The sequence below is a fragment of the Chiloscyllium plagiosum genome, unplaced genomic scaffold (assembly GCF_037043375.1).
Source record: "Chiloscyllium plagiosum isolate Xiang-an unplaced genomic scaffold, Cpla_swu_hap1 HiC_scaffold_27, whole genome shotgun sequence".
NCBI lineage: Eukaryota > Metazoa > Chordata > Chondrichthyes > Orectolobiformes > Hemiscylliidae > Chiloscyllium > Chiloscyllium plagiosum.
This window is the reverse complement of record NW_028270165.1, coordinates 87,177,243-87,202,762: the sequence shown is the minus strand read 5'-3', so window position 1 is coordinate 87,202,762 and position 25,520 is coordinate 87,177,243. Positions and strand designations below refer to the sequence as shown.

General features: G+C 47.7%; 3 protein-coding genes across 3 annotated transcripts in view; 1 reads left to right on the top strand and 2 right to left on the bottom strand.

Moving 5' to 3' along the window:
- The window catches only part of LOC122545194 (uncharacterized), a 785,061-nt gene that overhangs the window by 715,691 nt on the left and 43,850 nt on the right, over positions 1-25,520 (top strand). The window lies entirely within an intron of this gene.
- On the bottom strand, positions 1,432-15,875 carry LOC148144880 (uncharacterized). The gene is made up of 3 exons (XM_087975136.1): positions 15,589-15,875; positions 3,797-3,877; positions 1,432-3,114 (listed from the first exon to the last, which is right to left on the bottom strand). Exon 3 carries the CDS (start codon positions 2,811-2,813, stop codon positions 1,761-1,763), a length of 1,053 nt encoding a protein of 350 aa, XP_087831262.1. The 5' UTR covers positions 2,814-3,114; positions 3,797-3,877; positions 15,589-15,875; the 3' UTR covers positions 1,432-1,760.
- Positions 20,160-21,554, bottom strand: LOC148144879 (uncharacterized). The gene has a single exon (XM_087975145.1). The coding sequence runs from the start codon at positions 21,552-21,554 to the stop codon at positions 20,586-20,588; it is 969 nt and encodes a 322-aa protein (XP_087831271.1). The 3' UTR covers positions 20,160-20,585.

Sequence of the window (25,520 nt, the reverse complement as noted above, 5' to 3'; positions counted from 1 at the left end):
AAATCTCTCTCCTCTCACTTTAAAGAAATATGCCCCCTAGTCTTGAGCTCCCTTACACTAAGGAAGAGCCCTTTGCTATTCACCTTACCTCCACTCCTCATGATTTTATCAATCTCAATAATGTCACCCCTCAACCGCCTGTGCTCCAGTGAATGAAGTCCCAACCTCTTCTTATAACTCAAACCCTCCAGTCCTGGCAACATCCTGGTAAATCTTTACCAAACCCTCTCTAATAGAATTCTTCCTATTACAGGGCCACCAGAACCATACTCAGTACTCTACAAGTGGCCTCACCAACATCCTGTACAACCTCAACATGATTCCCAACCCCTATACTCAATGGGGTGAACAATGAAGGCAAGTATGCTAAATGCCTTCTTGACCACCCTGTCTAGCAGCGATGCAACTTTCAAAGAACTATGTACCTGAACGCCACCATGTTTCTCTTTTACAGCACGACACAGTGCCTTACCATTAACTGTACAAGTCCTGCCCTTCCTTGTTTTAGCAAAACACAAGCCCTCGCTTTTAATAACTCACTCAGACACACGCTTTCTCTCAGACACCCACACATACACACCCCCAACACTCTGACAGGCTTATACTCCATCACACTCTGACTTTACCAAGCATGCGCACACACACTTACATGCACGCATTCACACATCAATTTTTGGGCAAACTTATATTGGCAGAATTATGTTTGCAGATACATTTTACTTTGCTCAAAAAGTGCACAAACTGCAGGCAGTCAATCCGTGTAATATTTTATAAATTCCTACTTGGGAACTAGAACCAGTCTGATTCAAGATTGGGATACTGACAGACTCGAACCTCACACTTTTAATGGATTGTCCGGGCTGAGATGTCACTTTTTTAAAAAAAAAAACCTTAAGTCATCTTGAGAATGTGAATTAATAGTAGTTCTGGGATTTACAGATTAATGAACTGAAACCTGCAACTCAGTCTAAAAGGTGAAAGACTTAACAGCAATCTTGGTTCGTTCAATATATCCTATCAGTTGCATGACACTGTGCTCTTTTGCTATAAAATCTATGTCTTATGATTCTGCTCCACAGTTACCCGCTGAAGGAGCAGTGCTCCGAAAGCTAGTGCTTTCCAAATAAACCTGTTGGACTATAAACTGGTGTTGTGATATTTTTAACTTTATCCAGCCCAGTCCAACATTGGCTCCTCCGCATAATTTCTTGCGAACACAGCCCACACCTCAAGAAATCTTACAATGCCGATGAAATGACACTCTCTGCACTCCTGAAAAATTGACAATTTCTCACAATACTGGCTGCTCATTCATGACTCCATCTGATACGCGACATTGGAAGCTTAGTGCAGGAGGCTGAAAGAAATGAGCAGCTTTAAAACAAAAACCCCTTGGCGCTCAAAGCTTTCAATGAGAGTCTGAGCCCGGCAGTAAGTTCAGGTAACCTTTATTGCGACCCAACTTTGTTACAGCTTCAGATCCCCTCAGCAAAAAGGCAGAGAAAAAGTAGCTTTTTGAACAGCTCAAAGTCAAAGCGCACACTTTTCGCCCCACCACTTTCTTTACTATTGGTCAGCACCTAGATGTCCCTTTCTAATTGGGTCCTTGTTACAGCCTTAACCCGGAGGAAGTGTTGCCTCACTCGGCAATTTCAACCTGTACCCTGTATAGCGCCATCTGCTGCAGCGGGATTCAAACCCGGGAGCCCCTGGAACTGGGTTGATAGTCCAGTTGATAATGGCACTCAGCCGTCGCTCCTTCAATCACCCTGTGATGGTACGTGAACACGCTGGTGCCTCTGGAGGTGGGAGGAGCGGGTGAAGTCCTTACCGCACTCAGGGCAGCTGAACGGCCTCTCCCCCGTGTGGACCCGCCAGTGGGTCAGCAGGGCGGAGGAATTGCTGAAGTCCTTACCGCACTCAGGGCAGCTGAACGGCCTCTCCCCTGTGTGGACCCGCCGGTGCTTCAGTAGGTTGGAGGAATTGCTGAAGGCCTTCCTGCACTCGGGGCAGCTGAAGGGCCTCTCCCCCGTGTGGACCCGCCGATGCCTCAGCAGGTTGGGGGAATTGCTGAAGGCCTTCCCACATTCGGGGCAGCTGAAGGGCCTCTCCCCAGTGTGGATCCGCTGGTGGGTCAACAGAGAAGAGGAATTGTTGAAAGCCTTCCCGCACTCTGGGCAGCTGAAGGGCCTCTCCCCACTGTGGATCTGCTGGTGGGTCAGTAGGGAAGAGGAATCGCTGAAAGCCTTCCCACAATCTGGGCAGTTGAAGGGCCTCTCCCCAGTGTGGACCTGCTGGTGTCTCAGCAGGTTGGGGGAATTGCTGAAGGCCTTCCCACACTCGGGGCAGCTGAAGGGCCTCTCCCCGGTGTGGGTCCGCCGGTGGGTCAGCAGGTTGGAGGCCTGGGTAAATCTCTTCCCACACTCAGGGCAGGAGAACGGCTTCTCCCCTGTGTGGGCTCGCAGGTGCCTCAGCAGGTGGGAGGCCTGGGTAAATCTCTTTCCGCAGTCGGGACAGCTGAAAGGCCTCTCCCCCGAGTGGGACAGCTGGTGCCTCAGCAGGTCGGAACAATTGCTGAAGGCCTTCCCGCACTCTGGGCAGGGAAATGGCCTCTCCCCGGTGTGGGCCCGCTGGTGCCTCAGCAGGGCAGAGGTCTGGGCAAAGCCCTTCCCGCACTTGGGACAGGAGAACGGCCTGTCCCCTATGTGGATGCGCCGATGAATCTGCAGGGCAGACGGGAAGTGGAAGCCATTCCCGCCATCACTGCACTTCCACCGTTTCTCCACGGGGCGGGATTCCTTGGGTTTCTCCATGGCTGAAGTTTCAGCTGCACACAAATATGTTTCCAGCCCCTCCCTGCTGCTACATGCCCCACACTCAATGCGCTGCAACGGTAGGGTCTCTCATCCAGTCCCACTGATGCTGAAAACGTACTCAAACAGGAACCAAAACGCTGACGTCAAAGTGAGGACTGCAGACGCTGGAGAATCAGTGTCGAAATGTGTGGTACTGGAAATGGCCAACAGGTCAGGCAGCATCCGAATAGCAGGAGAGTCAACGTTTCCAGCATAAGGACTTCATGGGTTGATTTTGAAACGTCTATCTTCAAATCCACTGTTTAAAAAGAGATTACAAAGGTCATCACTGTCAGTGCAGGGTAGAAATTCAGAACAAGCAATTCTACTTTGTGGAATATTCCTTTCTTTTGTTGTTGCACAAAATTGAAAGCACCATCTCTCCCTCTCCTCTACTCATTCTCCTGAAGGTGCTGATTCAGGACCTTACAGGGGCAGAAAAGCAAAAACATCAAGACCGACATCTCTCTGAATTTTGGATAACTCCACCTGAAAGTTAATATCTTTCCTAACACTGGGATACTGCTGAGAGTGAGGTCTGATTTTGTAAAGCAAAAAAAAGTGTGTTTGCAAAAATCTCCTCCCTTCAGAGAATCCCCACAGTGTGGAAGCAGGCCACTCGGCCCAACAAGTCCAAACCGATCCTCTGAAGGGTAACCAACCCACAGCCATTCCCTTACCCCTATTGCTCTACATTTAACCCTGACTTATACACCTAACCTGCACATCCCTGGGCACCGTGGGTAATTTAGCATGGTCAATCCACCCGCATCTGGTCAAAGTTGAAAAAACACACACCACCAGGTTATAGTCCAACACATTTATTTGGAAGGACGAGCTTTTGGAGCACTGATCCTTCATCAGGTGGTTGCGGAAAATAAAATCATAAAACACATATAGAAAAAAAGTGTCCTGCCACTGAAATGATATGTTGAACAAACCTGGATTGTTAAGTCTTTCATCTTCTAGAATGGGTTGCAGCCATCATTAACATGTAAATCCCAGAACTTCCTGCAAGGCACCTTATCAAGATAACAAGGATTTATAACAAGAGGTGACATCTCAGCTCAGACAATGCATTAAAGGTGTGAGGTCAGAGTCTGTCTGTACCCCAATCTTGAGTCAGACTGGTTCTATTTCCAAACAGGAATTTACAATATATTACATGGGTTGACTGCCTGCAGATTGTGTTTTTTCTGAGCAAAATAGAATGTATCTGCAAATATCATTCTGCAAATATAAATTCACCCCCATGGACATGTATGTGCGTGTGTGCATGAGAGAGAGAAAAACTCTATTTCCGTGCTGTACATCACTGCCAATTTGATAACAGATGCTTTAGTCCTGTTGATGTAACTATTGTTGTAAATCAGAGCTGCATACTAACAGTTCGATGTAAGAGAGAAAGAATTCCTCAAATAGGGGACCACACGAATCCTGGGAGAGCCCTATTTCTGGTTTATTTCCTAATGAATAAACATTAAACACGAGCACCAATTTATTTCTAATGTTGTTTCATTTTTTTTGTTCGATTCCCTGCTGTGACTACACAGTGCCTGGATGGTTGACAGGCTGGGAGATTGTGGGTTGGGTGTTGATTAACTGAATGTTTTATTGTCCCAGAAGGTGTAAAAGGGGGGGGGGGTTAAAGCTTCAACAGAAATTCAGCAGAGCTGAGAAAAGACAGATGTCCACATGCCTTTTAAATGTTGTAATTGTGCCAATCTCCACCACTTCCTCTGGCAGTTCGTGCCATACATGCACCACCCTCTGTGTGAACAGGTTGCCCCTCAGACCCCTGTTAAATCATTCTGCTCTCACCTCAAACATATGCCTTCTAGTTTTCTTGAACTCCCCTACCCTGGGGGAAAAGACCTTAGATTTTCCCTCCTCTCCATGCCCATTACAAAGGTCTATATGTTTACCCCTCAGCCTCTGATGCTCCATGGAAAATGTCCCTGGACGATTCAGCCTCTCCCTATAGCTCATATTTTCTGACCCCTTTCAAAGTTTCATAACGTCTTTCCTGCAGAAGGGAGATCAGACTGAATGCAGTATTCCAAAATTGGCTGAACCAACATCCTGAACAGCCACAACATGACCTCCCAACTCATCTACTCAATGCTCTGACCAATAAAGGCCATCCTACCAAATGCCTCATTCACTATCTTGTCTACCGGAGACTCCACTTTCAAGGAACTATGGAACCTGCACTCCAAGGACTCTTTGTTCTGCAACACTCCTCTTAACTGTGTCAGTCCTGCCTGGATTGTTTGACCAAAATGCAACAACTCACATTTCTCCAAATTAAATTCCATCTACCACTCTTTGGCCCATCCGATCAATTCTAATTTATAGCGAACTCACTTTTCTCTCTCATTCCCTAGAAGCTGAAAATCTCCATCCCACACACACTCCCTCCATTCTCACTTTGCTGACCATAATCCCTGCTGTACCTCATCCTGAAGTGTCTGGTTCATGCTGATTAACAGGCCTACACTCAGTGGGGGGGAGGGGGGGGGATGTCTAATTGAAACATACATAATCTTGAACAGCCCGGACAGAGTGGACATTGCGAAGATGGTTCCATTGGTAGGACAGACTCGGGCCAGAGGGCACAGCCTTAGAGTAAAGGGAAGACCTTTTAGAATGGACAAACTTCCTCAGCCAGAGAGCGGTGAATCTGTGGAATCTATTTCCACAGAAGGCTGTGGAGGCCAGGTCACTGAGGATATTTAAAACTGAGACAGATAGGTTCTTGAGTATCAATGGGATCGAGGGTTAGAGGGGGAATGGAGTTGAGAAACCTAGCAGCCACGATTGAATGGGGTGATTAGACCTGATGGGCTGAATGGCCTAATTTCTGCTCCTATGACTTAGGGCCTCTTGCTGCCCTGGACAGAGTGAGAGAGTTGGGAGCAGGACTAGGCCATTCAGTCTTGAGTCTGCACCAGCATTGAACAATTCATAACTGGATATGATTATACCTACATCTAGGTGGATAGGCTGGTACTTTTTTCACTGGAACACATGAGGTTGACAGGTGACCTTAAAAGAGGTTCATAAAATCATGAGGAGGGTAGATGAGGTGAACCCCAGGTGTCCTTTTCCTAGGGTGGGGATTTCAAGATTAGGGAGCAAATGAGGAAGATGAGTGGAGAAAGACTTTCAAAAGACTGGAGTAGCACCTTTGTTTTTGAGAGTAGTTTGTGCGTGGAATCAATGTCCAGACATGGTGGTGGATGCAGGTACAGTAACAAGGTTTAAAAGACATTTGGATAAGTACATGAATAGGAAAGGTTCAGAGGGATATGGGCCAAACACACACAGGTGGGACTAGTTTTGTTTGTGAACACAGTCAGCATGGTGTAGTTGGACAGAAGGGTCTGTTTCTGTGTTGTCTGACTCTGGAACTGTTCTAAACTGGTCTTAAAACCATTTTCTTGCCTTCCTCCATAAACGCCCACTTCTTTCTTGTTCAAATATCAGATTAACTCAGCCTTGAATTTATTCAATGATCCCCTAACTGCAGGAAGACATCCCCACTTCTGAATTCAATTCCTCTTGCTAACACACCACTTGCCTTGCTCATTGCCAGCTACACCTGTCTGACAACTGGCACAGAAGGATGCTGATGCCCCTCTGAACATCCATGCATCATTCCTGAAGGGCTCATGCCCGAAACTCCGACTGTCCTACTGCTCGGATGCTGCTTGACCTGCTGTGCTTTTCATTGCCAGACTTTCCGACTCTGATCTCCAGTTCTCACTTTCTCCACATCCCAATACATCACCATTTAAACAACACACCTTTCTGCTTTTTTTCCCCACAGCAAAGGCTATAACCTCATATTATGGTACTGCACTTGCCATGTGTCTGCCAATTGTGGTCTTCTCTACATCGTTGAGACCGAGTGTAAACTTGGGAAATGGTTCGCTGAGCATCACAGCCGGGTCTGCAGAGGCCGACTGGACCTCCCAGTCACCATCCATTTTAATTTCCTTTCCCACGCCCTTTCTGACATGACCATCTTAGGGCTTCACCATTACCACAATGAAGCAAACCGCAAATTGGAGGAACACCACCTCATCTTCTGCCTGGGTAGCCTACAGCTCAGAGGACTCAACATCGAGTTCTCCAATTTCAAGTAATCTTCCTTCCCGTCCCCCAATTCCTGTCCCAGCTCCTCCCCCTCCCTTCCACTCCTCCCTGCTAACCAGATTCCTTCCTCCCATTGATCAACCAGGTCCTACCCTCTACCTGTCTTCACCTATCCCCACTTCACTATCCTGCCCCAGCACCCCCTTAGGGAGAGCCCTTGACCCCAACATTAAAAATAAGTGGAAAACGGTGGTGGGAAAAGAGAGTGCCGCACAGAGGAAAGAAGTTGCAGTCCGGCGTGAAGGTGAATCTTCATTCAGAGGCAGAGAATCAGCAGCAGGTTCTGAAATTCATGGCGCACCTTCCGCATTCAGACAACATGGGGGCTCTGATTGGCAGGAGTACCGGTCTTCTTCCGGTCCTCCTTGGCATTCTATTGGTTCGTCAAAGTAGGTCGCGCGCCTTTTCGGCGGACAGCAAAGAACATGCGTTGTGATTTGCTGACACCAGCAAATATGCGTTGCGCCTTACTGACACCGATGAGCATGTGCAGTATGCTCTGGGGCGATGCCGTTATTACTGACAGCTTTTAAGGGTCCAAATGCAAATCGAAAAAAAAGGATAGAATCACATTTTTTCCTGTGGCTTCAGATTTTATTCCTTTTGCATTCTGTCTGGCTATTCAACTTTTTTATGCCTTTTCCCCAGGGTAGTGGGAGCGAGTCCAGAACTTGAGGGCATAGATTTAGGATGAGTGGGAAAAGATTGATTAGGGAGCTAAGGGGCAACTTTTTCACAGAGGGTGGTGTGTGTTTGGAATGAGGATTCCTGAAGAAGGGCTTATGCCCGAAACGTCGATTCTCCTGTTCCTTTGATGCTGCCTGACCTGCTGCGCTTTTCCAGCAACACATTTTTAAGCTCTGATCTCCAGCATATGAAAAGGAAGGGTTTAGAAGGATATGGGCCAAATGCTTGCAAATGGGTCACTAGATTAAATTAGGATATCTGGTCAGCCTGGACTGAAAGTCTTTGTGTACGTGCTCGACAACTCTATTTCTACATAGTTGGAACCAATTTCACGAGACTAAGTATAGACCATTCAACCCTTATAGGGGCTGTAGCCTAACTGCGCAGACTTCAATGAAAGTTTCAGAAAGATTTCGGCAGCTCTTTTTAAAAAAAGTAGTATGTGCTTTCAGATGTTTCTGAATATGGTTTAAAATCACACAACACCAGGTTATAGTCCATGGGAGAATGGACAGGGGCACGGTGGGTGGCGGGGGGAATGGACAGGGGGCACTGAGGCTGTCGGGATGAATGGACAGGGGGTGCTCTGGGCGGCAGGGGGAATGGATGGGGTGAAGCTGTGGATGATGGGGGGAAATGGACAGGGGGTACTATGGGTGGCGGTGTGGGTTTGACAGCCAGTGCTGTAAGTGGCGAGGGGGACAGGGCAGGGTGTGCAGTGTGTGGCGGGGAGAATGGACAGGGGTACTGTGGAGGGAGGGGGGGGGGGGAGTGGACGGGGCACTGTGGGTGGCCGGTGTGGAATGCACAGGGAGCACTGCGGGTGGCCAGAGGAAATTGACAACAGACACTGCAAGTGGTGGTGGTGGGGAGGAATGGATAGGGGGTTCTGTGGCTGGTTGGAGGAATGGACAGGGGCTGATGTGGGTGATGGAGGGGATGGACAAGGGGTGCTGTTGGTGTCGGGGGGCACTGTGGGTGGTGGGGGGAATGGACAGGGGGCAAAGTGCATGGTCATGCGGAATGGACAGGGGGCACTGTGGGTGGCCGGAGGAAATGGACAAGAGACACTGAGGGTCGCAGGGGGAAATGGACAGGGGGCATTGAGGCTGGTTGGAGGAATGGACAGGGGCTGATGGAGGGGATTGGACAGGAGAAAAGAGAGAATGTTGGGGGGGGGGGGGGGAGGGAGAGAGAGAGTGAAAGTGAGAGAGAAAATGGACAAGGGGCAGAGGGTGTGGGGTAGAGAAAGACTGGCGGAACAGGGACAGAATGTGATGGGGGCCAGGGGGAGAGAATGGGGGTATAGTGTGTTGTGGAGGAGTGAGTGAGAATGGGGTGGGGTCCAGAGTATGAGCAGAGACCGAATGGGGGACTGCAGAGTGTGGGGAGAGAGAGAGAGAATGGATGGGGGCAATTGGTGGGAATAGAAAGGACAAGAAGCAGAAGGTGGGGGGGGGGGGGGCTGAGAGAGAAAATGAATGGCGAGAGGGTGGGTTGATGGACTGGACAGGGGTCAGAGATGGGGTGGCGAGAGAGAGAGAATGGACATTCTTCATCCCCACAGTGCAACAAATTCCCAGTTTCCACCAAAATCTCAGATGTACTCACTTAGTTCCTTGCTGTCTCCCAAATGAAAGATTTCATTGTAACTTCTTCCGGTCCCAGTAAGGGCAAAACATTTTTGAAAGCTGCTCTGAAAGTCCCGTCTTCACAACCACTCTTCTGCTTTCACCGAAGACAACTAGAGTCAGACACCACAGAAACAGACCCTTCCGCCCAACTTGTCCATGCAAACCATATATCCGAAATTAATCTATCTGCCACTGCTTAGCCCTTCAGCCCATCCGATCAATTCTAATTTAATTCCCCTCTCATTCTCTAGAAACTGAATATCTCCAAGCTACACGCTCTCCCTCCATTTTCAATTTGCTGAACCTAATCCTTGCTGTACCTCATCCTGAAGGGTCTGGCTTATGCTGATTAATAGGCCCACACACAGGGGAGATCTAAACATACATAATACTGAACAGCCTGGACAGAGTGGATGTTGGGTAGATGTTTCCATTGGTAGGAGAAACTAAAACCTGAGGGCACAGCTTTAGAGTAAAGGGATGACCTTTCAGAATGGAGATAAGGAGAAACCTCTTCAGTCAGAGAGTGGTGAATCTATGGAATTCATTGGCACAGAAGGCTGCGAAGGCCAGGTCACGGAGGATATCTAAGACCGAGATAGTTAGGTTCTTGAGTATCAAGGGGTTCAAGGGTTACATGGAGAAAGTAGCAGAATGAGGCTCAGAAACTTATCAGCCACGATTGAATTGTATGAGCAGACCTGATAGCCTACTTTCTGCTCCTATGTCTTATGTCCAGGACACAGAGAATTGGGAACAGGAGTCGACCATTTGGTCTTTTAAGCCTGCACCACCATTAAACTGATCACAAATGGATATGGATCTCCCGACATCGAGCAGAGGCTGGGACTTTGTTCACTGGAGCATTGGATGTTAAAAGGTGACCTTAGAGAGGTTTAAAAGATCATGAGGAATATAGGGGAGGTGAATGGCAGGTGTCATTTCAAGATTGGGGAGCAAACGTTTAAGGAGAGAGTAGAACGATTTTAAAGACCTGAGGAGCACATTTTCTTTTAAAAAAAAGGAGTGATTTGTGTGTGGAATGAATGTCTAGAGGAAGTGATAGATGCAGGTACAGTAACATTTAAAAGATGTTTGGATAAGTACATGAATAGGAAAGGTACGGAGGGATGTGGGCCACAGACAGGTGGGATTAGTTTAATTTGTGAATATAGTCAGCATGGATAGAAGGGTGTGTTTCTATGCTGTATGACTGTCACTGTTCTGTACGAGCCTTAAAACTATTTTCTTGCCTTCCCCAAGAACCATCCACTTCTCTGTTGGTCAAAAATGATATGAACTCAGCCTTGAATATATTCCATGACCCCCGAACTGCAGGAAGACACCCCCACTTCTAAATTCAATTCCTCTTGCTCATATACCACTTGCCTTGCTGATCGCTTGCTGCACCTGTCTGACAACTGTCTTGAACTAGTGTAGGAGGATGCTGATGCTCCTTTGTCCATCCATACATCGTTCCTGATGAAGGGCTCTTACCCGAAACGTCAACTATCCTACTCCTCGGATGCTGTCTGACTTGCTGTGCTTTTCCAGCACCACACATTTTGACTCTGATCTCCAGCATTTACAGTCTTCACTTTCTCCACTTCCCAATATATCACCATTTAAACAATACACCTCATTTCTGCTTTGTTTTTTCCACAGCAAAGGCGATAACTTCACACGGTGGTACTTCAGTTTTTAGGTGTTTGAGGCACAGACCTGGACCAGCTTTTGCAGAGTCTGTCCTCTTTCTGGATTCACTCCCTTTCTTTTCAGTTGCTGCAAGTCAACAATTGGATCCCAGCATGAAAATAAAAGAAATAGCTGTTGGACAGAGGAAGGAAATTACAGTCTTGGATGAATCTCAATCTTCATTCAGAGAGAGAGAGAGAGAGAGAGAGAGAGAGAGAGAGAGAGAGAGAGAGAGAGAGAGAGAGAGAGAGAGAGAGAGAGAGAGAGAGAGAGAGAGAGAGAGAGAGAGAGAGAGGGGCAGCAGCTTCAGAAGCTCATGGGTCAAGATTAGAGTGGTGCTAGAAGGCAGCCTCCGAGGAGCAGGAAAATCGACGTCTCGGATTCAGACAATAGGGCTGTTCTGAATGGCAGGAGGACCAGGCTCCTCCTTTCGGTGTTCCAGTGCTCCTCATTGGGCTGGCAAATGAAATTCATGTACCATTTGTACTGACAGATAGAAACGTGCAGTTTTTTGCAGACACCGGCGAACATGCGCAGTGCTTGCTGACACCGAGGGGCACGTGCAGTTGGCTTTGTAGATATGCTGGCGTAACTGACAGATTCAACTGGCCAAATGTCAATAGAAGGAAAAAAGGGGAGAGCCACAATTTTGTTTCACCTCCCCATCCCTGGCTCGACATAACCACACATGCTCCTCGCTATTCTCCTCACCCCTTATGATTTTTCAAATCTCAATAAGGTCATCCCTCAACCTCCTCCACTCCAGTGAAAAAGTCCCAGCCTCTCTCTATAACTCAAACCCTCCAGTCCTGGCAACATCCAGGTAAATCTTTGCTGAACCCTCTCCAATAGTATTCTTCCTATTACAGGGGGAACAGAACTGTACGCAGTACTCCATAAACAAAATGGCCTCACCAACATCCTGTACAACCTCAACATAGAACAAAGAAAATTTAAAACCCAGGAACAGGCCCTTCGGCCCTTCAAGCCTAAGTTGATCCAATTAGTTTAATTTGTGAATATAGTCAGCATGGACGAGTTGGACTGAAGGATCTGTTTCTATGCTGAATGACTGTCACTGTTCTATACTGGTGTTAAAACTATTTTCTTGCCTTCCCCACTAACCATCCACTTCTCTGTTGGCCAAAACTCAGATGAACTCAGCCTTGAATATATTCAATGACCCCCTAACTGAAGGAAGAAATCCCCACTTCTGAACTCAATTCCTCTTGCTAATATTCCATTTGCCTTGCTGATTGCTTGCTGCACCTGTCTGACAACTGGCATCGACTGGTGTAGGAAGACACTGAGGCCCCTTTGGACATCCACACAGAGTCTTCGAGTCATAGAGATGTACAGCATGGAAACAGACCCTTCAGTCCAACCCGTCCATGTCGACTAGATATCCCAACCCAATCTAGTCCCACCTGCCACCACCCGGCCCATATCCCTCCAAACCCTTCCTATTCATATACCCATCCAAATGCCTCTTAAATGTTGCAATTGTACCAGCCTCCACCACTTCCTCTGGCAGCTCCCTCTGCATGAAAAGGTTGCCCCTTAGGTCTCTTTTATATCTTTCCCCTCTCACCCTAAACCACATCATTCCAGATGAAGGGCTTGTGCCCGATACGTCAACTTTCCTACTCCTTGGATGCTGCCTGACTTGCTGTGCTTTTCCAGCACGGCACTTTTTGACTCTGATCTCCAGCATTTGCAGTCCTCACTTTCTCTACTTCCCAATATATCACCATTTAAACAATACACCTCATTTCTGCTTTGTTTTTCACAGCAAAGACTATAACTTCACACTGTGATATTGCACTTGCCATGTGTTTGAGGCACAGACCTGGACTAGCTTTTCCCGAGTCTGTCCTCTTTCTGGATTCACTCCTTTTCTTTTCAGTTGCTGCAAGTCAACAATTGGATCCCAGCATGAAAATAAAAGAAATAGAAAAGGGAGTGAGAGAAGAGAGTGCTGTTGGACAGAGGAAGGAAATTACAGTCTTGAATGAATCTCAGTCTTCATTCAGAGAGAGAGGAGCAACAGCAGTTTCAGAAGTTCATGGGTCAAGATTAGAAAAGCACAGCAGGTCAGGCAGCATCCGAGGAGCAGGAAAATCGATGTCTCGGATTCAGACAATAGGGCTGCTCTCAATGGCAGGAGGACCAGACTCCTTCCGGAGTTCCAGTGCTCCTCATTGGTCCGGCCTCTAATAGTCTTCTTCATATTACAGGGCAACCAGAACTGTACTCAGTACTCCAGAAAAATGGCCTCACCAACATCCTGTACAACCTCAATGTAGAACAAAGAAAATTTACAACCCAGGAACAGGCCCGACAGCCCTCCAAGTCTAAGCTGATCCAAATCCCCTGTCTAAACCTAATCGCCCAATTCCTGAATCTGTATCCCTCAGTTCTCCAACGACACATGCATCTGTCCAGGTGCACTTTAAATGAATCTACCGTCACTGCCTCTACTGGTAATGTGTTCCAGGCACCTATCACCCTCTGAGTAACGTACTTTCTGTGTGCAACTCCAACATGATGTCCCAACCCCTGTACTCAGCAAGTGAACAATGAAGGCAAGTGTGCTGAACACCTTCTTCACTCCCCTATTTACCAGTGATGTAGTTTTCAAGAACAATGAACCTGAACACCACCAGGTCTCTGTTCTACAACACGACCCAAGGCCCTACCATTACCTGTTGAAGTCTTGCTGCCCTCTATTTTAGCAAAATGCAAACCCTCACTTATATCCATACCTCTCTCAGACATATGCATACACCACCCCCTCAAAACTCTCACCCTCTCGCAGGCTCATACTCCATCACAATCACACTTTATCAAGCAGGCACTCATGCAAATACATACTCTCCTATGCACAGTCTTACACACAAACTCTCACACACACTTCTCTGATGAAGGGCCTTTCCCCGAAACGTCGATTTTCCTGCTCCTCGGACACTGCCTGACTTGCTGCAGCACCACATTCTCGATCCTAAACCTATTACCCTCTAGTTCTGGACTGCCCCATCCAAAGGAAAATACCATGTCTATTTATCCTATCCATGCCCCTCATGATGATATAAAAGTGTGTAAGGTCACTCCTCAGACTCTGGCAAGCTATGGAAAACAGTTGCAACCAGAACTTCTGTCTTTCCTCACCAAGACACATACCTGAGGTCGTAAAGTCTGCTCCCTCTCTGGATTCACTCCAGCTGCTACAAGTGAGCCTGTTCCGTCATTCATTAAGATCATGGCTGATCTATCCATTGTCTCATCTCCTCCTCCCTGCACAGTCACAAGCAACCCCTTAATTCCCCAATCAGGCCAAATCCCACCTAACTGTGTCTTGAATATACTTAATGAAGTTGCCTCTATTGCTTCCTTGGCCAGAGTATTCCACAGATTTTCATGAATGGCTTTTGCCCGAAACATCGATTTTCCTGCTCTCCGGATGCTGCCTAACCTGCTGTGCTTTTCCAGCACCACTCTAATCTAGACTATTCCATACATTCACGACCCTCTAGGAAAAGCAGTTCCTCCTCATCTCTGTCTAAAAGCTACTTCTTCTAACCTTGAGGCCTCGTCTCACCGACCAGCAGAAATGACCGGATAGGGTAGGGCTTCATCCCCACAGTGCAATGACATTGGGAAGATGTTTCCATTGGTAGGAGAGACTAGGACCAGAGGACATAGCTTTAAGAATAAAGGGAAGACCTTTAGGAACAGAGATAAGCGATGTCTCCTTTTCTACCGACAGTGAGGAGCATGGACAATGTGTTGGTGACACCAGCGAGCAGGAGCAGACACAATATGCTCTGTGGCGATGCTGGTGTTATTGACAGATGTTAAGTGTTCAAATGCCAAGAGAAGAAATATGGGGTCGAGCCACATTTTTTCCCCCTCCCCCCATGAGACTCAACATTTTATAGCTTTAGCATTTTGTCTGGTTGCTCAACTTTTTTTAAGTGTCTTTTCCCCAGAATAGGGGTGAGGTTCACAACAAGAGGGCATAGGTTTAGGGTGAGAGCAGAAAGATATAAAAGGTACCGAAGGGGCAACTTTTCCATGCGGAGGGTGGTGCACGTATGGAATGAGCTGCGAGAGGAATTAGTGGAGGCTGGTATAATCACAGCATTTGAAAGGCATCTGGATGGGAATATGAATAGGAAGGGTTTAGTGGGATATGAACCAAGTGCCGACAAATGGGACTAGATTAATTTAGGATATCTAGTTGGCATAGACAGGTTGGACCGAATGGGTCTGTTTCCGTGCTGTACATCTCTATGACTCTAAATATTAAAAAGTATATTTTTCCAAATAACAAACTATCTCCATGTTAACAAGGCTTTGTGCACCACATACTTTACTAACCATTCGCAACAGGTCCTGCCCCTTCAGTGAGGGGTAAACAGCACAAGGATTAAACAAAGTGAGGGGGAAACAGCACAGGCGCCAGTAAAAGCAGATGGAAAGTGAGTGTAAAATGTCACTATGACAGGACAGGCCCCACATTCCTTCCCCTCCGTCCCCCCCACAACCTGCCTCACCTTTCACCTCCCGGGCCCAGTACCTTCCAGGTGGCCCCATAGTTGACACAGGGGCCGCCCCACGACCAGTAGAACTCCACCACCCAGGCGGCCAACGAGTTCCCAAGCAGGCCCTTAACCCCATCCGCCTTCAGAATGCTCACCGGCTCCTGCCTGCTGTACAGCCGGCCGGTGTGGCCGTGACACAGCAGCTGCGCCAGGAAGGCGGCGGTGCCCAGTGACGGGTGTCTGCCCCGGGCCGCACGGCGCCATTTTCCTAACGGCCGCCGCTTCCCCGCTCGAGCGACTTCTCCTCCCAACCGCCTTCGCCCCCGCGTGACGTCTGCACGGGGCCGGGGAGCCTCACCGTCACCAAGCAACAGCCACCTCGCGCTACAACTGCTCATTCACAAAAACAAACTCTCCTGTCTCGCTCTGCAGCTGCAGGGGGGACACTGCCACGTTTCCAGGAGCCCTGTCTACATTGGGAAAGCTCACGGCTCAATTTAAACAGATATTCCCACATCTAACGGAACGGCGTCATATCTAAAGGGGGCAATCTGCATTTTAAAAGGGACGTGGACATTTTAACGGGTATTTCTGCAAATAAAGAGGTTTAAATAGACGAGATTACAGTTCAAAGGGATGTGGCACATTCAAAGGGATATCTTAATATGTAAAGTGACGCAGTTATATCTAAATAAATCTACATTTCGAAGAGATGTTGCCCTATTTATAAGTAGAGACAATAGGTGTGAATTCTGTCTGTGTCCCAATGTTGAGTCAGACTGACATTTTTCTTAGAAAAGCTCTGTATTTAAATTACATTCTTGAGAAGGTAAGTTATAGATTCGGGTGTAGGTTAGGGAGAATTGGCCGTGCTAAGTTACCCATAGTGACCAGGGATGTACAGGTTAGGGTGGCTTGGCCATGGGAAATACGCAGTAAGGGGTTGGGTATGGTTGGGGTACTGTTCAGAGGGCCAGAGTGAAACAGATGGGCTGAACGGTCTGCTTCCACATTGTCGGAATTCGATGACCCTCCCCACCAAAGGAGCATTTTATCTGCATCTATCCTGTCAAGCCCCTTTCAGAATTCTACTGGTTTCAATAAAGGTATACAGCACAGAAACAGACACTTCGGTCCAATTCGTCCATGCCGACCAGGATTCCAAACTAAATCAGTCCCACTTGCCTGCATTTGGCCCATATCCCTCTAAACCTTTCTATTCACGTACCCATCCAAATGCTTTTTCAATGTTGTCACTGTACCTGCAGCTACTACATCCTCAGCAAGTTAATTCCACATGCAAATCACCCTCTTTCAAACTTTTGCCCCTCCGGTTCCTTTTAAATCTCTCTCCTCACATTAAAACAAAATGGCCCCTAGTTTTGAGCACGCCGATGCTAAGCAAGAGCCCTTTGTTATTCACCTTACCTCCAATCCTCATGATTTTATCAATCTCAATGAGGTCACCCCCCCAACGTCCTGTGCTCCAGTGAATAAAGACCTAGCCTCTCCTTCTAACTCAAACCCTCCAGTCCTTACAACATCCTGGTAAATCTTTATTAAACCCTCTCTAATAGTATTCTTCCTATTACAGGGCCAACAGAACTGTACTGAGTACTCTGAAAGTGGCCTCACCAACATCCTGTACAACCTCAACATGATGTCCCAACCCCGATACTCAATGGTGTGAACAATGAAGGCAATGTTGTGAAATGCCACCTTAACCACCCTGTCTAGCAGTGGTGCAACTTCCAAAGAACTATGTACCTGAACACCCCCCCCCCCCCCATGTCTGCCTGTTCTATAGCACGACTCATGGCCCGACCATTATTTGTACAACCCCTTGCTTTTATTAAGCCTCTCTCTCACACACACACATACTCTATCTCTCAGGCAGACAGATACACACCCCTCAACACTCTATCACACTCACAGGCTCATACTCCATCACACACTCACTTTCCCAAGCATGTTTACACACACACACGCACAAACTCACATGCACACAGATACACACACACACTACTCTTTGGGGTGAAATTGTATTGGCAGAATTATATTTGCAGATACATTCAATTTTGTTCAAAAAGCACACAATCTGCAGGCAGTCAATGCATCTAATGTTTTACAAATTCCGACTTTGGAAACAGAACCTGTCTGATTCAAGATTAGAATACCAACAGACTCAAATCTCACACCTTTAATTCATTGTCTGAGCGGAGATGTCTTTTTTAAATAAAATCTTCAGTCATCTCAAGAACATTGTTACATATTAATGAACCAAAGCCCGCACCCATTCTAAGAGATGAAGACTATCTAAGTTTGTTCAATATATTCTGTCAGTTGCATGACACTGATCTTTTGATATAAGTTCTGTGTCTTATGATGCTGTTCCATGAGGCTTGTGTGTTGATGAAGCAAGATGGAACAGATGAGGCGATGGAGAATTACAAATCACGTAAGAAGGATTTAAAGAGAGAGTTAAGAAGAGCAAAGGGAGGACACGAGCAGTCTTTAGCAAATAGAATAAAGGAGAACGCTCAAGCTTTCTATAGATACGTGAGGAATAAAAGGATGATTAGGGTAGGAATAGGGCCAGTCAAAGACAGAAGTGAGAAGTTGAGCATGGACCCTGTAGAGTTCGGAGAGGTGCTAAATGAACATTTCTTATCGGAGTTCACTCAGGAAAAGAATGAGGTACGAGATATTAGACTCGAAAGGATCGAGGTTAGTTACACACAGGTGTTATCAATTTGAGAAGGAGTGAAAGTAGACAAGTCCCCTGGGCTGGATGGGATTTATCCGAGGATTCTCTGGGAAGCTAGGGAGGAGATAGCAGAGCCTCTGGCTTTGATATTTGAGTCATCATTGTCTACGGGTTTAGTACCCGAGGACTGGAGGATTGCAAATATTGTGCCCTTGTTGAAGTAGGACAGCAGAGATGACCCAGATAATTATAGACCAGTGAGCCTTACTTCTATTGTAAAGGATTATTAGATGATTTTAAATGATTTTAAAATCATCTAATAAGCAACAATTTGATTTCAGATAGTCAACATGGTTTCGTCGAGGGCAGGTCGCGTCTCACAAACCTCATTGAGTTCTTTGAGAAGGTGACCAAGCATGTAGATGAGGGTAGGACAGTTGATATGGTATACTTGGACTTCAGTAAAGCCTTTGAAAAGGTTCCACATGGGAGGCTGATGGAGAAAATGCAGGGGCATTCAATTGAGGGTGATCTAGCAGTTTGGATTAGAAACTGGAAGAAGGCAGCGAGTGGTGGTTGATGGAAAATATTCAGTCTGGAGTCCGATTACTAGTTTCGGGACCACTACAGTTAGTCATTTTTATAACTGACTTAGACACAGGCATAGGTGGATGGATTAGTAAATTTGCAGACGACACTAAAGTCGGTGGAGTACTGGACAGTTTGGAAGAATGTTACAGGTTGCAGGGGGAAATTTGGATAAACTGCAGAATTGGGCTGAGAGGTGGCAAATGGAGTTCAATGCAGCTAAATGTGAGGTGATGCACTTTGGGAAGAATAACAGGATGGCAGAGTACTTGGTCAATGTAAAGATTCTTGGTAGTGTGGATGTGCAGAGGGATCTTGGAGTCCATGTGCTTAGATCCCTGAAAGTTGCCACCCAGGTGGATAGTGCTGTGAAGAAGGCATACGGTGTGTTAGGTTTCATTGGTAGAGGGATCGAGTTCCGGAACCGCAATATCATGCTGCAACTATACAAAACGCTGGTGCAGCCACACTTGGAATATTGTGTACAGTTCTGGTCACCCAATTACAGAAAGGATGTGGAAGCATTGGAAAAGCAGAGGGCAAAAAAAAAAATGGAAAAGCAGAGGAGATTTACCAGGATGTTGCCTGGTCTGGAGGGAAGGTGTTATGAGGAAAGGCTGAGAGACTTGGGCCTTTTCTCATTGGAAAGAAGGCGGCTCAGGGGGGGATTTGATAGAGACATACAAGATGATCAGAGGATTAGATAGGGTAGACAGAGAAAGACTTTTTCCTAGGATGATCACGTCAGCGTGTACGAGAGGACATAACTACAAATTGAGGGGGGATAGCTTTAAGACAGATGTCAGAGGCAAGTTCTTTATGCAGAGAGTGGTAAGGGAGCGGAATGCCCTACCTGCTAAGGTAGTCAACTCAGCCACATTAGGGAGATTTAAACAATCCTTACACAAGTGCATGGATGATTTTGGGATAGTATCAGGGAACGAGCTGAGAATAGTTCACAGGTCGACGCAACATCGAGGGCCGAAGGGCCTGTTCTGCGCTGGATTGTTCTATGTCCTAAACTTAGTGCAGGAGGCTGAAAGAAATGAGCAGCTTTAAAACAAAAACCTCTTGGAGCTCAAAGCTTTCAATGAGAGTCTGAGCCCGGTGGTAAGTTCAGGTAACCTTTATTGCAACCCAACTTTGTTACAGCTTCAGATCCCCCCAGCAAAAAAGCAGAGAAAAAAGTAGTTGCTTTTTGAACAGCTCAAGGTCAAAGTGCACGCACCACACCTCCCCTTGTCCCACCCCCCTCACTGTCTTTGCTATTGGCCAGCAGCAAGTTGTCCCTTTGTAACTGGATCCTTGGTAAAGCCGTGACCTGGAGAAAGTATTGCCTCACTCAGCAATTTCAACCCATACCTTGTCTCCAAGTAAGTTTGCCTCCACTCCTTTGCCAGGAAGGGGCAGTGTAGAGTCAACCAGACTGCTGGAGTCACGTGTAGGCCAGACCGGGTAAAGGATGCAGCTGGAACGACTGAGTGAATCCTTTCCCACAATGGCGGTTCCCTTCCCTAACAAGGGAGAGTGAGAATCAGATGGGGGCTTTCTCCCCCGCACCACCCCCTCCCTGAAACACTCTCATCGTTAGATTCCCAACTCCACATTTCTGACCGAATACCAATTCTGCCATCTGTCGTGGGGGGATTCAAACCCGGAGTCCCTGGAACTGGGTTGATGGTCCAATCGATAATAGCACTCGGCTGTCAATCCCTCAATCCCCCTGCGATGGCACGTGAACTCGCTGGTGGCTCCGCAGGTGGGAGGAGCGGATGAAGCCATTCCCGCACTGAGAGCAGATGAAGGGCCTCTCCCCCGTGTGGATCCGCTGGTGGCTCCGCAGGTTGGAGGAGCAGGTGAAGCCCTTCCCGCACTGAGAGCAGCTGAAGGGCCTCTCCCCCGTGTGGACACGCTGGTGGGTCAGCAGGGTAGAGGAATTGCTGAAGGCCTTCCCGCACTCGGGGCAGCTGAAGGGTCTCTCCCCTGTGTGGACACGCTGGTGCCTCAGCAGGGCGGAGGAGCAGGTGAAGCCCTTCCCACACTGAGAGCAGGTGAACGGCCTCTCCCCCGTGTGGACACGCTGGTGGGTCAGCAGGGTAGAGGAATTGCTGAAGGCCTTCCCACACTCGGAGCAGCTGAAGGGCCTCTCCCCCGTGTGGATCCGCTGGTGCCTCATCAGGGAGGATACGTGGGTAAAGGCCTTCCCGCACTCGGGGCAGCTAAAGGGCCTCTCCCCCGTGTGGGCCCGCTGGTGCCTCATCAGGGAGGAGATGTCGGTAAAGGCCTTACCACACTCGGGGCAACTAAAGGGCCTCTCCCCGGTGTGGACACGCCTGTGGCTCCGCAGGGCAGAGACGTGGGTAAAGGCCTTCCCACACTCAGGGCAGCTGAAGGGCCTTTCCCCTGTGTGGATCCGCTGGTGGCTCAGCAGGGTGGAAGAATACCTGAAGGCCTTCCCACAATCTGGGCAGCTGAAGGGCCTCTCCCCCGTGTGGTCCTGCTGGTGGGCCAATAGGTGGGAGTAATGTCTGAAGGCCTTCCTGCAGTCGGTGCAGGGGAATGGCCTCTCCCCGGTGTGACTGCGCCGATGAGTCTCCAGGGCAGACGGGAAAAGGAAGCCTTTCCCACAGTCGGCACACTTCCACGGTTTCTCCACGGGGTGGGATTCCTCAGGTTTCTCCATGGCCACAGTTTCAGCTGCACACAAACACGTGAGGAGCCCCTCCCTGCTGTGAAATCCCCTTTCCAGGCCGTATAACTGTTTCAGGCTCCACACACAGTGCGCTGCAACAGTTGGGTCTCTCGTCCAGTCCCACTGATGCTGAAAATGTCCTCAAACAGGAACCAAAAAGCATTGATCCCTCTCACAGAAATCACAGTCAAAAATAGTTGCGGTCCCGATGGATTGAATGACTGTCAGACATTGACATCAAAGTAAGGACTGCAGACGCTGGACAGTCAGTCGAAAAGCACAGCAGGTCAGCATCCAGGGAGCAGGAGAGTCAATGTTTCGGGCGTAAGCCCTTCATTCATTGATTTTGAAACTTCAGTCTTCAGATTTTCAAATACTCTGCAAAAAGGGATTACAAAAGGGATCATCAGTACAGGGGAGAAATTCAGAACAAGCAATTCTACTTTCTGTGGAATATTCTTTTGTTATTCCACAAAATTGAAAGCACCATCCCACTCTCTCTCCCCCTCTGTTCTCACTCCGCTCTAACTAATTCCCCTGAAGGTGCTGATTCAGGATCTTACAGGGGCAGAAAAAGCAAAAGCATCAAGACTGACATCTCTCTGAATTTTGGATACAACCACCTGAAAGTTAATATCTTTCATAACACTGGGATCCTGCTGAGAGTCAGCAGGTCTGATTTTGGGAAGCAAAAAAAAAAGTGTGTCAATTCAGGGTGAACCTGCAATGCAGCTTCTTGAGGAAGGACCAGATACAAAATGGTTAATGACTCCAGGAAGGTGGGAGCAAAATGAGACATTAACACCGACACACTTCAGTCAAACTCTTCTCCTGCTTCCAGTCAGGAAAAAGTGAGAACTGCAGATGCTGGAGATCAGAGCTGAAAATGTGTTGCTGGAAAAGCGCAGAAGGGCTCATGCCCGAAACGTCGATTCTCCTGCTCCTTGGATGCTGCCTGACCTGCTGCGCTTTTCCAACAACACATTTTCAGCTGCTTCCAGTCAGAGCAAAACATGCTCTGAAAGTCCAGCCTTCACAACCACACTTCTGTGTTCACTGAAGACAATTAGAGTTACACAGCACAGAAACAGACCCATGGCCCAATCTGTCCGAGTTGGCTATCTGGTCAGCAAGGACGAGTTGGACCGAAGGGTCTGTTTCTGTGCTGTACATCTCTGTGACTCCAGTCACATTTGCCATCACTTGGCCCTGACCCATCTGAACCCTTCATATTCAGATGCCCGTCCAGGAGCCTTTTAACTTGTCATCGTACCAGCACCCACCACTTTCTCTGGCAGCTCACGCCATCGCTCAAGCGACTCCACGTTGAAAGCGTCAGGTCTGGTGCACCAGATGACATCAGGATAATCTTAGATCATTCCAGATCGCATCGATACTCAAGTCAGTGGCTTTCCCGATCAGGATGTTGTACGTGGTCAAACAGGTCAGTGGGTAGGCGATCCCCCACCTGTTAGTTCAAGTATCTCTACGAGAACTCCCTTACTGGAGGGTCCCTTGGAGACACTTCAACTGGACTTCATTGAGTTGGAGAAATGTGTTGAGTTATTATAAATATGTTTTGGTTATTGTTGATGTCTTTCCTAAGTGGATTGAAGCCTACCCTCCTCCTAACACTACTGCTGAGACTGTGGTGAAGATTTTGTTTAAGGAAATAATTCCCTGCTTCAGTATACCTGCGTACATTAGCTCGGACAATGGACCACACTTTGTAGGTAATATTAACGGAGAACTCTGTTCCCAGCTTTGTATTTGTCGGCAACTGCATGGTGCTTATCCTCAGGCGGCCAGCCTTGTTGAATGTTTTAACCAGACTCAAACCTAAACTTGCCAAATTAATGGCCAAGTCTGGCCTCTCCTGGTTATGCTAATCCCTGTGGCCTTATTCCAGATGCGATCCATGTCTGCAGGCAAGATGCTACTGTCTCCAGGTGAGAGTCTCTCTGGTCACCCCCTTCGTACCCCTTGGAATGATTCAGCTCCCTTCTCAGTCCACTTCCAGCACATGACCGAAGCAATGATTGGTTATGTTCTTGCTCTAACTAGTGTTATGCGTGCCTTTCACTCCCAGGAGCGTGTGGCCTACAGCAATGTTCCCTCCCTTTCAGCCTTGTCACAGGTAGAGCCTGGTTCGTTGGTGCTCATCAAGAACTGGACTGGCAAAGGTCTCCAACCTCGTTGGGATGGTCCCTTCCAGGTTTTACTTCCCACCCCTATGGCGGTCACAGTCGCTGGGCGCTCAGCTTGGGTCCACCTGCACCACTGTAAATTGATTGACCGCATCAATCAAAAAAGGGGGGGCGAAGAGGAGGAGAGAATCCTGGAATCCCAACAAAAGGAGTGGACCCTGTCCAGTTGGGTTTTTGAATTTTGCTGTTGTTCTAATGTTAATCTTATTACAGATACTTGAACTAAGAGGAGGGACATGTGGGGGATCGCTATCTCCTCACCTTTCTGATCACGTACAACATCCTGATGGGGAACGCCACTAAGCATCGATGTGATCAGGAATGATCAGAGATTATCCACCACCCATGCTGAGGAGATGTCATCCAGTGCACCGGACCAGATGCCTTTGACGTGTGGAACGTGATGAAGATTGATTATTGCAATGGATTCTTACATCAGAAAGACCAGATGGTCCATCTGGACAGTAGAAATCATATCGTAACCGAACCTGTTTATTTGATTTTACCTGCAGACGCAAGCCTAGTGAGGATAAAACTGATCCATTCCGTTATTATGGTAAATATTTTAAGGCCGCCCAGGAACACCATCCCTTTTTGTAGGACGGACCGACTCGAGAAAAGGGAAGCCTGATAGGCGAAACTCTTCAATCCACAAACAACTTATGTATACAGGCCCACAGAACGCTCTTCACCCCAGAGGCAGTAGTATGTTACTCCTCTCTATCGGGAGATGACTTACTTGCCCCGTCCCCAGTCCCCGATTCCATTCTATTCATCAGACTCCCTACTGCCGACCCTCCGCAGAGAAATACAGTATCACTTTCCAACACCATATGAGCCTCCTGTTACCAGTTTGCTGACATCTTTTCACTCTACTGCATGGCCGTATGAGAATTGCTTTAATGGAACCGGCTATGGGTGTGCAATTGTTCATGTTCCACATAACATCACCTGCCTACTTGAGACCTGTCACGCCCACTCATGTAAGACAAAAGGAGCCTTATACCTCCTGCACATGTACAAAGATGGCTTGCGTTCCACCGGCTGGGTAACAACAGGCCTTATGCATCATAAGTAACTATACCCATCTCCATGTACACACCCAGAACGGAACTCTTCCCTTGCGCATTTATAGGTCTTTTCTCATTTCAGAATGTGATACTGTCGCCAAGACCATGTGCAATAGAGTTAAGAGTGAGCATAATGGGAACAGAATTCTGAGGACCATTGTCTACCAGATGTACAGCACAGAAATAGTCCCTTCGGTCCAACTCATCCATGCCGATCAGATATCCTCAATCACTAGTCCCATTTGACAGCACTTGGCCCATATCCCTCTAAACACTTTCTATTCATATACCCAGCGAGATGCCTTTCAAAAGGCATCCACCACTTCCTCTGGCAGCTCAATCCTTACATGCACCGCCCTCTGAATACAAGAGTAGTCCCTTAGGGCCCTTTTAAATCTCCCCCCAACCCTAAACCTATTACCCTCTAGTTCTCGACTCCCCCATTCCAGGGAAACACCTTGTCTATTTATCCTATCCATGCCACTCATGATTTTATAGAAATCTGTAGGGTCACCCCTCAGCCTCTGGTACTCAAGGGAAAACAGCTCCATCCTGATCAGCTCAAACCCTGACAACATCCTTGCCAATCTTTTCTTAACCGTTTCAAGTTTCACAACATCCATGACTCTATGACATCCTTCCTAAAGCAGAGAGACCAGTACGGCACACAGTATTCCAAA

Excerpts from the sequence above, each read along its gene's own strand:
- LOC148144880 (XM_087975136.1), bottom strand. The coding sequence starts at position 2,813 with ATGGAGAAACCCAAGGAATCCCGCCCCGTGGAGAAACGGTGGAAGTGC.
- LOC148144879 (XM_087975145.1), bottom strand. The coding sequence starts at position 21,554 with ATGGAGAAACCTGAGGAATCCCACCCCGTGGAGAAACCGTGGAAGTGT.